The sequence below is a fragment of the Desarmillaria tabescens genome (assembly GCF_030435595.1).
Source record: "Desarmillaria tabescens strain CCBAS 213 chromosome Unknown EV420scaffold_156, whole genome shotgun sequence".
Lineage (NCBI taxonomy): Eukaryota > Fungi > Basidiomycota > Agaricomycetes > Agaricales > Physalacriaceae > Desarmillaria > Desarmillaria tabescens.
In genome coordinates, this window is record NW_026848455.1 from 53,273 (window position 1) to 67,310 (window position 14,038).

General features: G+C 46.9%; 1 protein-coding gene across 1 annotated transcript; it reads left to right on the forward strand.

Annotated features, from left to right (window-relative positions):
* The first annotated feature begins 10,975 nt into the window (after positions 1–10,975).
* On the forward strand, positions 10,976–13,233 carry EV420DRAFT_1593947 (uncharacterized protein). The gene is made up of 12 exons (XM_060474955.1): positions 10,976–11,171; positions 11,227–11,381; positions 11,535–11,672; positions 11,729–11,759; positions 11,816–12,077; positions 12,115–12,264; positions 12,347–12,445; positions 12,513–12,520; positions 12,547–12,645; positions 12,696–12,718; positions 12,772–12,811; positions 12,880–13,233. Exons 1-11 carry the CDS (start codon positions 11,072–11,074, stop codon positions 12,805–12,807), a joined length of 1,101 nt encoding a protein of 366 aa, XP_060321936.1. The 5' UTR covers positions 10,976–11,071; the 3' UTR covers positions 12,808–12,811; positions 12,880–13,233.
* Positions 13,234–14,038: the final 805 nt, after the last annotated feature.

A 14,038-nucleotide genomic window follows, 5' to 3' on the forward strand; every position in this document is an offset into this window, starting at 1 on the left:
CGGTCAACGATGAGAGTGATGCGAAATTTATAATTTGGCAGATCTGTGACGCCCTTGCTGTACGTTACTTTCGACTCTTTCCTTCCATCTTTAATTAATGGTGGCACGCTAGTACCTACATATCCAGGGCGTCACGCACCGTGATATCAAGCCTGAGGTATGCATTGGTAGATAAAGACGTCTCCGTCGACTGATAATCAACTACGTAGAACATCCTTCTGTCTAAAGACTCTAAAGACGTACTTCCTATCGTGAAGCTTTCCGACTTTGGGATGGCCAAGATTGTCGATGATCATACCATGCTTCGGGTAAGGTCGTTGTCTCTCTTTCCCTTCCCTTGCTGACGATTGATTTTAGACTGCATGTGGTACGCCGGAGTACATGCCCCCAGAACAGGGCCAACACGGTGGTAGTTACGACCACCTCGTGGATAGCTGGAGTGTCGGAGTTATCGTGTTCCAGATGTCGGTCTTCTATTCCCCTTCTCTGCCTCCCCGTTTCCCTCATCGCATCATCCAGGTTCACAGAGTCCTTGCCGATTGAACGATTGAACACTGGCGACCAGAGACCAGATGACTGGGATCCGTTGATGCGATGGGATCTCTTGGACAAAGCGCGAGTTCTTGAAGAAGGTACATTCCATTGCCACATCACTCGAATGCGTTATCCGCTGACTCGGATTCTTAACTCTGCAGGGAAACGATTTGTCCGGGCCCTCCTCCGTTCGAATCCCAAGGAGCGTATGACGATGAAAAATGCCCCCAAACACCAATGGATGTCCCCGTGGGTAGGCAAGATGGAAAAGGCCAGAGACGAACTGCTCGGTGACAATGCTGCATATCAGCATTTGAATTATCTGGAGAATTATCGACTAGAAGAAGAACCGGAGACGTGATGTTGAATTAGAGTGTAGTTGTCACAAGCGCGTGTTGCTAAAGTCTTGATGCCTGCTAGATACGCTAGATACAAGTAAAATGAATCCGACACATCTCACATAGTCATTCTTGTTGACCATTTTCCCGTTTTAGCAAGAGGGACTACGGTCACTGTTGACTGTCTGATAATGCCAATCTGGGGCTAGACATCTGGCGGTCACTAACCAGGGGACCCGGGATAGTGCCTTAGCGATAGGTTAGCTCTGAACGAACGAAAATGAGGCTTTCGGAAAATTGTCTATTGCGCATTGGAGTACATACAGCAACGGTGAGAAAGGATAAGAACTAAAATAGTACCCGGCGGCGCGTCTTCTGACTCTGAATGCGTCGCGCGAAACGACATGTGATATTCACCTGACCATTTCACAGCCACCCATGCGAAATTCGGGTTCTCTCAACGTTCATGAATCATGAATCCATCTAGTCGATATTTTCACCGCCTTAAGCAGGCCTGCTACCCCCTTTCCTCCCGAGATATTGCCCAGTCAGTTAACGATAGGTTTGCAGGACGAACGATAGACGAGGACTTCGAAAGATTGTTTTGTGCTGCATTCAACAATAATTGTATCAACTTCCAGGCCGAGCCGGTTCGGAAAACCTTTACAGAGGTCGAAGATGAAGGGAAGACCAATTGGAGACGAGTGTTTGCATCGGCTTTGAATGATTCAACTTCGTTAACAGTGATACATATGAATTATCTTGGGAGAAACGTTGTTCAACATATCAAACAGAAACTCAAAACGAGGCACAGTGGTACGTACCAAACTGTTGCAGACATCTATATATGCGAGAAACTCAAAACCTGCATAAGAACCGCTGAAGCAAGGTATCGTAGACGTCAACCGACGACCATCCTAAGAATGTCGATCATAGGTAGGTATGGCAGTCCCATGACTTGATGTAGTCTGCATCAAGCGATTTATATATATCAGTTCATGACTCAAGTCGACGCTTATTTCCTCGATGTTCAATAACATTGGAGAAGTAATACATCGAAGACAGCGCCATTTACCAACCTACCCAGCTATCCATTGATCAGCGGCCGGTACAGGCCAGCACCACCTTCGAAGTTTCTGATACATTCCGAATTCGAAGGAAATCACAATATGTAACAGTCCATATACTTACTACATCTTTTCACTAAAGGTTCGTCAATATCATGTTTCGCTTCGCACACAAAGTTCGAAATGTAAACTTACAGTTCAAAGCTCCGTTAAATTTTCTGACAGGGACTCATAGTCGGACGAATCAAACCCATAGATAGAGTCGATAGCAACGTTGGAGTCGTAATAATCTTCCTCGTCATGATCTGACCAGTCGAAGAGTTTGTTCGTAGGAAGCGGATAGAGCAAACCAGGAGGACGATCTGTTGTTTCAACGTGAATACGCTCATCCTGAGGACCAAGGGACGCAAGCAGCACGCGGCGATGATGTCGTGCCGTTACTTCGATAGAAAATTTGGTACAACCACAATTCTGGACAGCTAGCCGTGCTAGGCGTACCCACTGGGACATGCCATGACTTCGGCTTGACTCGTCACTAAGTAAGACAGACGACAGGTGAGGAAAGGGTAAGGATACTGTTATGCAATGTATTGCAAACCCCTCCACATCTTTCAAGTTGTCCACCAGTTCCAAACGATTTAACGATATCAAAGAGCGGAAGAACTCGGCATCAGTAGGTGATACGGAGCACCGCTGCAAACGCAGTACTTGTAATTTCGACAGGTCTTTGAAGTGGCTGCCGAGATTAGGATTGTAGGAAGAGTTGTCACCTAGAACCTCGAGATATTCGAGGTTCGGAAAGCGAAGAGAGCCTAGGGCACATGAACAATCCCCCGGTGCACGCAAAAACCTGTTATGAGTGTGATCAAGCTGAACTGCGAGCGATCGCAGCGTGCTGGAGGCTAATACGATGGGTTGATTCTCCCTCCGGCTTCCAATCCAATTCTGACCAAATTTCGGCAGGATAAGTATTTCGAGAGACGAGAAGTACATGAATATAGTTCGTATATCTTCATGTCGAAGAGTTGTGAGCTCGAGTTTGGTAAGGCGGGAGATTGACGCTGTGTTTGAGGGTAAGGCTTTACTCCCATTAGAACGGAATGAGTAAATGGAATCAAGTAAGAGGGGAGCGCCTCGCGGCGATCCTTTGACATCAATGGAAAGGCTAACGAGATGCGGAGTTGACGTCGCCCGGTAAAATAAAGAAAAGAAATCGGCACCCTGGATGTCGCCAACCTTCAACGAAAGTGTCCTCGTACGCACAAGATGGACCGACGTCAACTCCGCAACTCGAAGCCCAGGTGATAGATTGAAAGTGGCCGGCCCAGTCATCCGGGACCCACCTCGACCAAAGATGACTTGGACGTCAACATCCAGAAGTCGGGTCTTTGATCGTTCAAGGAAGAGTTCGGCAGGTGGTATATGGCTTTGATCATGTATATAAATGGTGGTCCAAAGTTCAGATGCCTCGATAGCAACATCCCGCCAATGACGACAGATGCTGCATACTACGGCAAGGAAGGGGCTGTGCGATATTGGAAACAGGCTGTTAATTGCAGTGGCAAAGATGTAGGCTAGAAGTTCATTGGGTAAACACTCGTTGATTCTGTTGATCGCAGTCGATCTGGCTTTTCCTTGTCTGATTTTGCTGTCGGAAGGCTAATAATCAGATAAGCGAATGAAGAACCCAAGAAGACATGTAAGATACCTCTGACTTTGGTGCCTTCAGGACCATATCTCGTTTTTTGCCTTTGTTTTTCTTCTGTATCATAGCGGTCAAATCGATGGGAGGGCAGGACAAACGATGGGAAGAATGACAGTTTGCGTTACTTGTGTTAGGCTGTTGGGAGCTGTTAGGAACTACCTGCCCGTTAGGAAGACTAGAAGACCAGCTGATGTAGCTCATTGGCAGTAAATAAGTGTAAACTAATCTACGTCGGTAGTTCGTCGTAGGTAAGAATAAAAGGGCAGTGTCAGGCCAAGACACGCTGAGATTTGGCGCGTAACGTTACAATGTAAGATGGAGAGTATCGCCCTGCCCTGCTATCCACAGTTACGAGTACCGTGAATTGGCCGTGAGTAAATATCTATAACAAAGCCGGCTTACCTGAGAACGTTGGTTTACAAAAGGTTGGAATGATACCACCAGTAACCACCAGTCCCTCAGGCTTCCTCTGCTGGAAAGGGCAGTCCCAGCCAGGTATCATGGTGGTCAACCGACGATATTTAGCAACACGTGGCATCGGTTGACGTCGGTCCGAAGTGCACCTGACCGTTTCACAGCCACCTATGCAACTGCCAAATTCAGAACCAACTTTATCTGTCTCACTTTCTTGTTTCCGGTGAAAGCGACGTTTACGACTCTATCAAGTCCATTTCTCCTCGGGATATTGCACGGTAGGACTACCTCCACTTCAAGAAAAGGCCCCCATCAAATCTCAAATACCGACCATTGGTAGAGGTCGATATCCGAACAGAGGAACAGAGCATAGGATTCTCATGTGTGAATAAAGAGTTATGGTGTAATGATAAGGGGACAATGCTCAAGGAGACAAGCTCGCGCCGAGGAGGATACCAGACGAACGTGCGTGTTCTTTACCATCATCTCTGATTCTGTCATAGTCATTTTTGTTGACTAGTTTTCCGTCTTAGCAAGAGGGACTACGGTCACTGTTGACTGTCTGATAATGCCAATCCGGGGCTAGACATCTGGCGGTCACTAACCAGGGGATAGTGCCTTAGCGATAGATTAGCTCTGAACGAACGAAAATGAGGCTTTCGGAAAATTGTCTATTGCGCATTGGAGTACATACAGCAACGGTGAGAAAGGGTAAGAACTAAAATAGCACCCGGCGGCGCGTCTGACTGAACGCGTCGCGCGGGGTGACACGTGATATTCACCTGACCATTTCACAGCCACCCATGCGAACGTTCAACGTTCATGAATCATGAGTCCATCCAGTCGATATTTTCACCGCCTTAAGCAGGCCTACCCCCTTTCCTCCCGAGATATTGTACAGTCAATTAACGATAGGTTTGCAGGACGAACGATAGATGAGGACTCCGGAAGATTGTGCATTCAACAATAATTGTATCAACTTCCAGGCCGAGCCGGGTCGGCAAACCTTTGCAGAGGTTGAGGATGAAGGGAAGACCAATTGGAAACGAGTGTTTGCATTGGCCTTTTGAATGATTCAACTTCGTTAACAGTGATACATATAAATTATCTTGGGAGAAACATTGTTAAAGATATCAAACAGAAACTCAACATAGGGCATAGTGGTACGTACCAAACTGTCGTAGGCATCTGTATATGCAAGAAACTCAAAACCTGCATGAGAACTGCTGACTCGGCAAGGTATCGTAGACGTCAACCGACGACCATCTGTCCAAGAATGTCGATCATAGGTAGGTATTAGGTGGTATTACATGACAGTCGCATGACTCGATGTAGTCTGCATCAAGAGATTTATATATATCACCTTATTTCCTCAATGTTCAATAACATTAGTGAAGTAATATGTCGAAGACAGCGCTATTTACCAGCCTATCCAGCTACCCATTGGTCAGCGGCCGGTACAGGCCAGCACCACCTTCGAAGTTTCTGATACATTCCGAATTCGAAGGAAATCACAATATGTAACAGTCCATATACTTACTACATCTTTTCACTAAAGGTTCGTCAATATCATGTTTCGCTTCGCACACAAAGTTCGAAATGTAGACTTACAGTTCAAAGTCCCGATAAATATTCTACCAGGTACTCATAGTCGGACGAATCAAATCCATAAATAGAGTCGATAGCAACGTCGGAATCGCAATAATCTTCCTCGTCATGATCTGACCGGTCGAAGAGTTTGTTCGTAGGAAGCGGATAGAGCAAACCGGGAGGAATATCTGTTGTTTCAACGTGGATACGCTTATTCCGAGGACCAACGGATGCAAGCAACATGCGGTAACGATGTCGTGCCGTTACTTCGATAGAAAATTTGGTACAACCATAATTCTTGACAGCTAATCGCGCTAGGCGTACCCACTGCCTGCCACTGGCTCGACTTTGGTATGACTTGTCACTGAGTAAGATAGACGACAGATGAGGAAAAGGTAAGGGCGCTGTTTTGCAGTGCATTGCAAACCCTTCCACATCTTTCAAGTTGTCCACCAGTTCCAAACGATTTAACGATATCAAAGAGCGGAAGAACTCGGCATCAGTAGGTGATACGGAGCAACGCTGCAAACGTAGTGTTTGCAATTTCAGTAGGTCTGTGAAGTGGCCGCCGAGATTAGGATTGAAGGAAGAGTTGTCGCCTAGAACCTCGAGATATTCGAGGTTCGGAAGCGAAGAGAGCCTAGGTCACATGAACAATTCCACGGTGCATGCGAAAACTTGTAATGAGTGTCATCGAGCTCAACTGCGAGCGACCGCAGCGAGCTGGAGGTTAATACGATGGGCTGATTCTCCCTCTGGCTTCCACTCCGATTTTGACCAAATTTCGGCAAGATGAGTGTTTCGAGAGTCGGGAAGCACATGAATATAATGCGCATACCTTCGTGTCGAAGAGATGTGAGCTCGAGCTTGACAAGGCGGGAGATTGATGCTGTGTTTGAGGGTAAGCCTTTACCCCCATTAGAACGGAATGAGTAAATGGAATCAAGTAAGAGGGGAGCGCCTCGCGGCGATCCTTTGACATCAATGGAAAGGTTAACGAGATGCGGAGTTGACATCGGCCGGTACAATGAAGAAAATAATTCGGCATCCTGGAAGTCGCTGACACTCAACGAAAGTGTCCTCGTACGCACAAGATGGATCGACGTCAACTCCGCAACTCGAAACCCAGTGGAAGCGATCGGCCCACTCATCCGAAACCCACCTTGACCAAAGATGACTTGGACGTCAACATCCAGAAGTCGGGTCTTTGATCGTTCAAGGAAGAGTTCGGCGGGTGGTATATGGCTTAGATCATGTATATAGATGGTGGTCCAAAGTTCAGATGCCCCGATAGCAGCATCCCGCCAACGGCGACAGATGCTGCACACTACGGCAAGGAAGGGGCCGTGCTCTATTGGTAACAGGCTGTTAATCGCAGTGGCAAAGATGTAGGCTAGAAGTTCGTTGGGTAAACACTCGTTGATTCTGTTGATCGCAGTCGATCTGGCTTTTCCTCGTCTGATTTTGCTCCAGGAAGGCTAATAATCCGGTCAGCGAATGAAGAACCCAAGAAGACATGTAAGATACCTCTGACTTTGGTGCCTTCGGGATCGTATATCGTTTCTTTCCTTCGGTTTTCTTCTGTATCATAGCAGTCGATCGATGGGAGGGCAGGACAAACGACGAGAAGCGTGACAGTTTGCGTTACTCGTGTTAGGCTGCTGGGAACTGTTAGGAATCGCCTGCCCGCTAGGAAGACTAGAAGACCAGCTGATGTAACTCACTGGCATTGGCAGTAAATAAGTGTAAACTAATCTACGTCGTGCCCTGCCCTGTTATCCACAGCTACGAGTACCGTGAATCAGTGGCCGTGGGTAAATATCTATAACAAAGCCGGCTTACCTGAGAACGCTGGTTACAAAAAAATTGGAAGAATACCACCAGTCCCTCAGGCTTCCTCTGCTGGAAGGGGGAGTCCCAGCCAGGAATCATGGTGGTCAACCGACAATATTTAGCTGCGCGGCACCGGTCCGAAGTACACCTGACCGTTTCACAGCCACCTATGCAACTGCCAAATTCAGAACCAAAAGTCTGTCTCACTTTCTTGCTTCTGGTGAAAGTGACGTTTACGACTCTATCAAGTCAATATTGCTGCCGCCTCATTTCTCAGGATATTGCACGGTAGGACTGCCTTCACCTCAAGAAAGGCCCCGAATCCCCCATCGAATCCCAAACACCGACTGTTGGTAGAGGACGATATCCGAACAGAGGAACAGAGCGTAGGATTCTCATGTGTGACTGAAGATTTATGGTGTAATGCGAAGTGTAATGGTAAGGGTACAAAGCTCAAGGAGACAAGCTCGCGCCGAGGAGGATACTGGACGAACGTGCGTGTTCTTTACCATCATCTCTGATTCTGTGTTCCAAGTACTAGTACTTTTTCAGCGTTCACGGGAAAGGACATTCACTAGAGAAACCTACCTGTGTGAAAAGATTGGTCACGTCGTTATCTGGACCCTGAGAGCCAGGTCGCCTCGAGGTGGTTCCCTCTTCAATTTTCCCGGCGCGCACATTCGCAGTCGGAGTCAATGGTCGGTAAATTCTCGGAATGGTCTTCATCTCTCTCATTCTTGGTCTTCTAGGCCTCAAAGAGCGCCTTCTTGAGGCTAAATGTCATCCTGGAAGAAAGAACTCGTCGTGATAGCTACATGACCTAGCTTCCTTTCTTCGTACTGGAGCCGCCCTTCTCGTAGACATCTCCTTGGTGAGTGGAGCCTTGCACGATCATGTACGAAAGTTATGTGATGAAGGTGTAAGTCCTCCATTCATAGCTCGACTACCAAGCTTATTTGGTTTCGGAAGCAGTCAATACCACCCCAGGACACAATCCAAGGAGATAGAAAGCCGATTACGACAACGGACATGCTACCAATTATACCAGTTCTGTGAATGGTAACGTCTTTGTTGTATCATGATCTCTTTCTGATCCTTCTTTCTTAGCTCTGCGCAGACATCAACTTGGAATCGATCGTGGAACGACAAGAAAGTACATCGGCCCGGATACTTCTGTCTATCATTATCGCCCACCAGTATTTTGGCTCGTCGATAATCAAAATTCTACCCCACCCCCACCAATTTATGTCACGGCGCTATTCCTGCGCAAATGCCTTCGGACACCTTACCGGCTTCTCACAGCGGCAAACACAACTCCCGTTATATCATCTGCCTCAATCTTACTCCCAATCGAACCGATAGAGGAATTGTGCATTGTTAGGATACCAAGGCCTACCCAAATCGCAGACTCGTCCTTTCCCCACTGTGATCGGAGCCATCTCCTCCAAACGAATTGCGAGAACTTTTATCAGGGTAAGAGCTGGTAGGAGAGAAGATATCCGCGCACGTGGGTGGCCTATTTTTCAACCCAAACTTAAGGATCCGAGCCTGAGCATTCTCTTTCTCAGTCATACTGACGAAATCCGTTTGTCGCTCTCTTCCTCACCCCCAAACGTGATGCTTTTCCTGGAGTGTAGACCACAACCTACGCAGCCTCAGAATTCTTGCGTAGAGACCCTTGGCTAGGAAGTCGAGCCGTCACCGAGCATTGGACCCTTTAACATTGTTGTAGAAGCTCTCTCTGATACCGCAGTTCAAGGAAGGCGAGCGGGAGAAAATCGCAAAAAAAAAACTGCTAGAGGAGGAAGGCGCGTATTCTCTTGTCTTGGTTCTGATTCTGTGGTCACGGTCAAGGTCACTTGAACTTTGCCACACAGCTAGATTGAGAATACCATGTATCATACCATTCTTCAAAATATTCTCTGTATCTCACGAAACCTTGCCCGATGCTTGTATCATGTCGCCCGGTTGATAGATAACAGAACTGCTCGACTCCCGAGCTCCAATGATCAATCAAGAAGGGCCAGAACTAGTGGTAAGGTAACCCCTGCCCTTCCCCAATACACCGGACTTCAGGTTAAAAGCGAGCTCGTGGATACACCACCCCGTACCCTCCGTGCCCTTCTCCTTTACTCGCCTCGTTTTCGCAACTGCTGCTACCATATCGCAACAGGGAGTACTTTGAGGTAAGTTCTCCGTTTGTGTTATTTCGAGTTCCCCGTATATACACTCATATTTTCCACGTAGCATGGTTTATAGTCAGAAGACTCTATTCGTGTGTGACCAAATATGAAGGTCCGACCTGCCTTTAAATACCATTATCTCTCTACCCGTAATCCATGCCGGGAACACCACAGATATGCCTAGATAATTCAAGCAGAAATGACAATTTACGATCCGGTTGGGCGGTGCGCTTCGGGAAGCTGTTTTGTGTGGTTATGAAGCTGTTACGTTTCGGCCAATCGGATGTACACAGCAACTCGAGAAATCCGCACGTGAATGCTGCGTGTAGTACCCTTGTTCTCTCCCTTCAACAGCTCCGTCGTTACACGTCTTGCTTGCGACTATGACTACACCGAAGCTTCGACTGGTCAAGGAAAATGGCCTTGATGTGTCGATCATGGCGGTCGACCTTGCCAAGGTAGAAAATCCTCGTGATCCCGGAATCGCTGAAGCAAACCTCCATCGTTAGGCCGCCGCCGCTGCTGCCACTTCAACGCCAATCTTGGGCGCAGCTGCTGAAATCCTTCACGGTATTTTGCAACAGATATCTCAGACCCAACAGAACAAAGACCTGGCGAAGGAGATTGCACGCCGTTGCGTTAGGATATTTACTGATATTCATGAGATGCTGGATGCGTGGGGGAATTGCACCTGGGCCGATGATATCGAAACTTATCAAAAATTTGAAGCGTAAGTCTGAGTCTGTGTCTATTGCTTATATTGTTCAACTCGAAGTTACAGGGACCTTTCTGAGATTGAAACATTTGTTGCAAAGGAAGTTCAAAAGCACACATTTCGTCGCCTTTTTGTTGCCAAGCAGAGTGCCGAGAAGCTTCAAAAACTTCAAAAGAGGGTGGATGATACGATGGACCTCTTCAAGGTTGAACTCTCGCCAGCCGTTCTTGGTTTCGGTTATGGACTCCAATACAGATGGAAGCCATGATCTTGTGTGGTACAGCTGCCGAGCGTGTCTTGTCAAGTACATCTGAACGTGCACAGAACGTTGTCTCAGGAAATGGTCATGAAAAGGTGGTCGAGGACGATAATATTGCTACTAATCTGGTGCGTTTAGTACTGTCGTCTACTACATACTCATGGATACAAGTAAGCTTTCCAGATCATCGACAAGTCTCATCTACCTCCCGAGGAGGAACTCTTCATTAAAAACGGTCTTCGAATCTATTCTACTTCAATAAACGGTCAAATCGCAGTCGTGAAATCTTCCTCGGTCGTGATGCCCCAAAAGTACGACATCATTTTACTCCTAGTAATGTCCCTCAGGCTCATACAAAGCAGAATTGGAGAAAAACAGTTCAATTTTGACAAAATCGTAATGTGCGCGCCGGTCTTCTTAGGCTTTAGCATCGATGATGTTTTTATCTGTATCTATCAGGCACCCACATATCCTGTCTTTGAAGGCTATGTCATCTCGCAATGCTTGTACACCCTTTATAGTATACGGTATCAGTTAAGTGACATGGTATGAAATGACGAATGCCTATTTTTTGATCATGTTGCTTAGACGAACACCAAAGTCCTGAATTATTTACCGCTACGGCGATTCTCTCTGGCATTGATTCGACATTCGTAGCAGGAGCAACTCTGGTATTCTGTACCAGTCGTTTGCTTTCGTTCTTGAAAACTGATCAATTTCACAGATCTCTGGGATTTCTGTACGTATCTTGGACACAAGAATTATTTCCCGAAATGATGGTTCTTAGTCAGCATTGGACTACCTAAGTTGTTCCGATATTCGTCTTGACTCTGCTGATATCGAGGTAACCCTAATTGTTACTCGCCCAGTTCTCTTACTCAATTCAAGTTCATTAGAATATTTATATCTTCATGGATGGTCCCAACAAAGCCGTTCTGTCGATAAACACTTACTATAGGTTGTCGAATTCGACACCATCAGACTTACTACCAAGTCAAATGGCGCTTGACGCGTTAAATTATCTGTGTCTCAAGGCAAGCACAATCTCCCACCTTGAAATAGCAGTCCGCACTAATGGGCACTGAATCAGATTTTCAACGGTGCCAACCAATTATTATACAGTAAGTTTTGCCCTTTGCTTGAGTAAGTGGTTCAGAAAATCTATCTCGACATGCAGAGGATTACCTTGTCCGTGATGGCGGCATGTCTAAACCTTCCGATGACACCGTTACTGAATCATCGCTTGAAGTTAGTTCTAAGGATGATGATCTATCCTCTACCACCGGTGCTTCGAGTTCGGTGAATGATGCCAAGCTTTCACAGCCTCGCCGAGAGATTATATGGCAGTCACTCAATGAATGCACCACCACCTTGAAAGACACTTCACAGCAGTTCAAAAATGCTCTCAAATCTCGATCCCACTTCGTTTCATTTGGAACGTAGAAAACGCGTCGGCGGTGCCAATCAATCCCATAGATGTCAGGGTTATCGGCGAGAGGAGGTAACACTGACGCCAGTGGTTGCGGATTGTCGAGTCATCACAGATACAACGCCTATCCTCCATGAGCAATGTCCAATTTGCGGAGAGAAAGTTGGGGAGGGTCCATTTCGCTGCGTGTGGAAACGGTACGTTGGCTGTTTGTAGTCTGAATGGATGCTTCAATGATCCTGGTTTCCAGATGACGATGGTGTTTCTCCCGACCGTGAGATGCACCTGGTGCTTAGCATGGGGACATAGCCGTTGCAGGACGTCGAAGGACTTCCTTTGCAAGGACTGTGCGCCGAGTATGAATTTTCAGGGATCAGGGTATGTCATGCCAACTCATCCCTTGCAACTCACTACTCATCGATAACTACCTCCCTACTGTCTAAAGAATGTCTCGTCCCAGAAGATTCTGCGGAAGACAGTGTGCCCACAAGCTCCATGGTCGATCGGCAAATATTGTTGGTACCAATTCGTACAGAACGGGCGGCCTGTAATCGCTCGCTACCAATGTCTTGTCCTCCGTACGTATCTCCTTCGCCGAATTCTAGCCATAGTTGACACAGTACCGCAGATGACAGCACCAACAAAAATCCCGTGAGTCTGTACTCCCGACTGCGATACTGATAGCCCGCTCATTGCGTCCCCAGCCGTGGAGTAGCCCGCAATTATGGCGCCAGGTTTAACATGGTTAGGACCGACCTAATTATATGCGTACGCATATCGTACGAACAACGGCTCACAGTGTCCATTTGTAGCTCGCGGTGTTGTTAAGTCGATTCCTTGCTTTACTTACTCCCTACATTCATCATGCTTTTAATATCGCGCTTCGTAGATTACTAATTTTTTGAATTTTTGTTCGTGTTGTTGTTTTCGCAAGGCTTTCATTCTTAAGCCATTTATATTCGAATGTTTACTACATTGCGATGCAGGAACAGCCTATTGTTTACAATGCATACTTCCAGATCTATCATCTTCAATGCATAATCCAGGTCCTAGCGCAACCATTCTCTATAGTCGGATGCTATCTCCCGGTTCTTGTCTACTAGGTCTCTCTCTAACCCTGGATGTCTCTTCCTCAAATTAGCAGATCCAGCGAGGTTGTTTGTGTTGCAAAAAAAAGCCGCGCAGAAAAAGTACATGTGATATTCACCTGACCTTCTCACGGCCAAATTCGGACTCAAATTTACTCTCACTTTGTCGCTCGTCGTGAAAGCGACGTTTATGACTCTATCAAGTCAATATCGGTGCTGCCTTATTTCATCTCGGTAAGATTGCCTCCACCTCAAGAAAGGGCCCCGAAACCCCCATCAAATCCCAAACACCGACCGTTGGTAGAGGACGATACCCGAATAGAGGAACAGAGCATAGGATTCTCATGTATGAACGGGTGTAACGATATAGGTACGAAGCTCAAGGAGACAAGCTCGCGCCGAGAAGGATAACGGACGAACGTGCGTGTTCTTTACCATCATCTCTGATTTTGTGGTTCAAGTACTAGTACTTTTTCAGCATTCCATTCACTAGAGAAACCGACCTGTGTGAGGAGATTGGGTATCCCTGAGAGCTAGGTCGCCTCGAGGGGTTCACTCTTCAGTTTCCCCGGCGCGCGCATTCGCAGCCGGAGTCAATAGTCGGTAAATTCTCGGAATAGTTTTCATCTCTCTCATTCTTGGGCTTCTAGGCCTCCTTCTTGAGGCTAAATGTCATCCTGGAAGAAAGAACTCGTCGTGATAGCTACACGACCTAGCTTCCTTTCTTCATAGTGGGGCTACCCTTCTCATAGAGATCTCCTTGGCGGGTGGAGCCTTGCACGATCGCGTAGTGATGAAGGTGTAAGTCCTCCATTCATAGCTCGACTACCAAGCTTATTTGGTTTCGGAAGCAGTCAATACCACCCAGGACACAATCCAAGGA

Bases quoted from the DNA above. Each gene is read 5' to 3' on its own strand.
- EV420DRAFT_1593947 (XM_060474955.1), top strand. From the start codon at position 11,072: ATGATGTTTTTATCTGTATCTATCAGGCACCCACATATCCTGTCTTTG. The intron at 11,382-11,534 runs GTATCTTGGACA...CAAGTTCATTAG, and splicing joins GATCTCTGGGATTTCTGTAC to AATATTTATATCTTCATGGA. The intron at 12,265-12,346 runs GTACGTTGGCTG...CCCGACCGTGAG, and splicing joins TTTCGCTGCGTGTGGAAACG to ATGCACCTGGTGCTTAGCAT.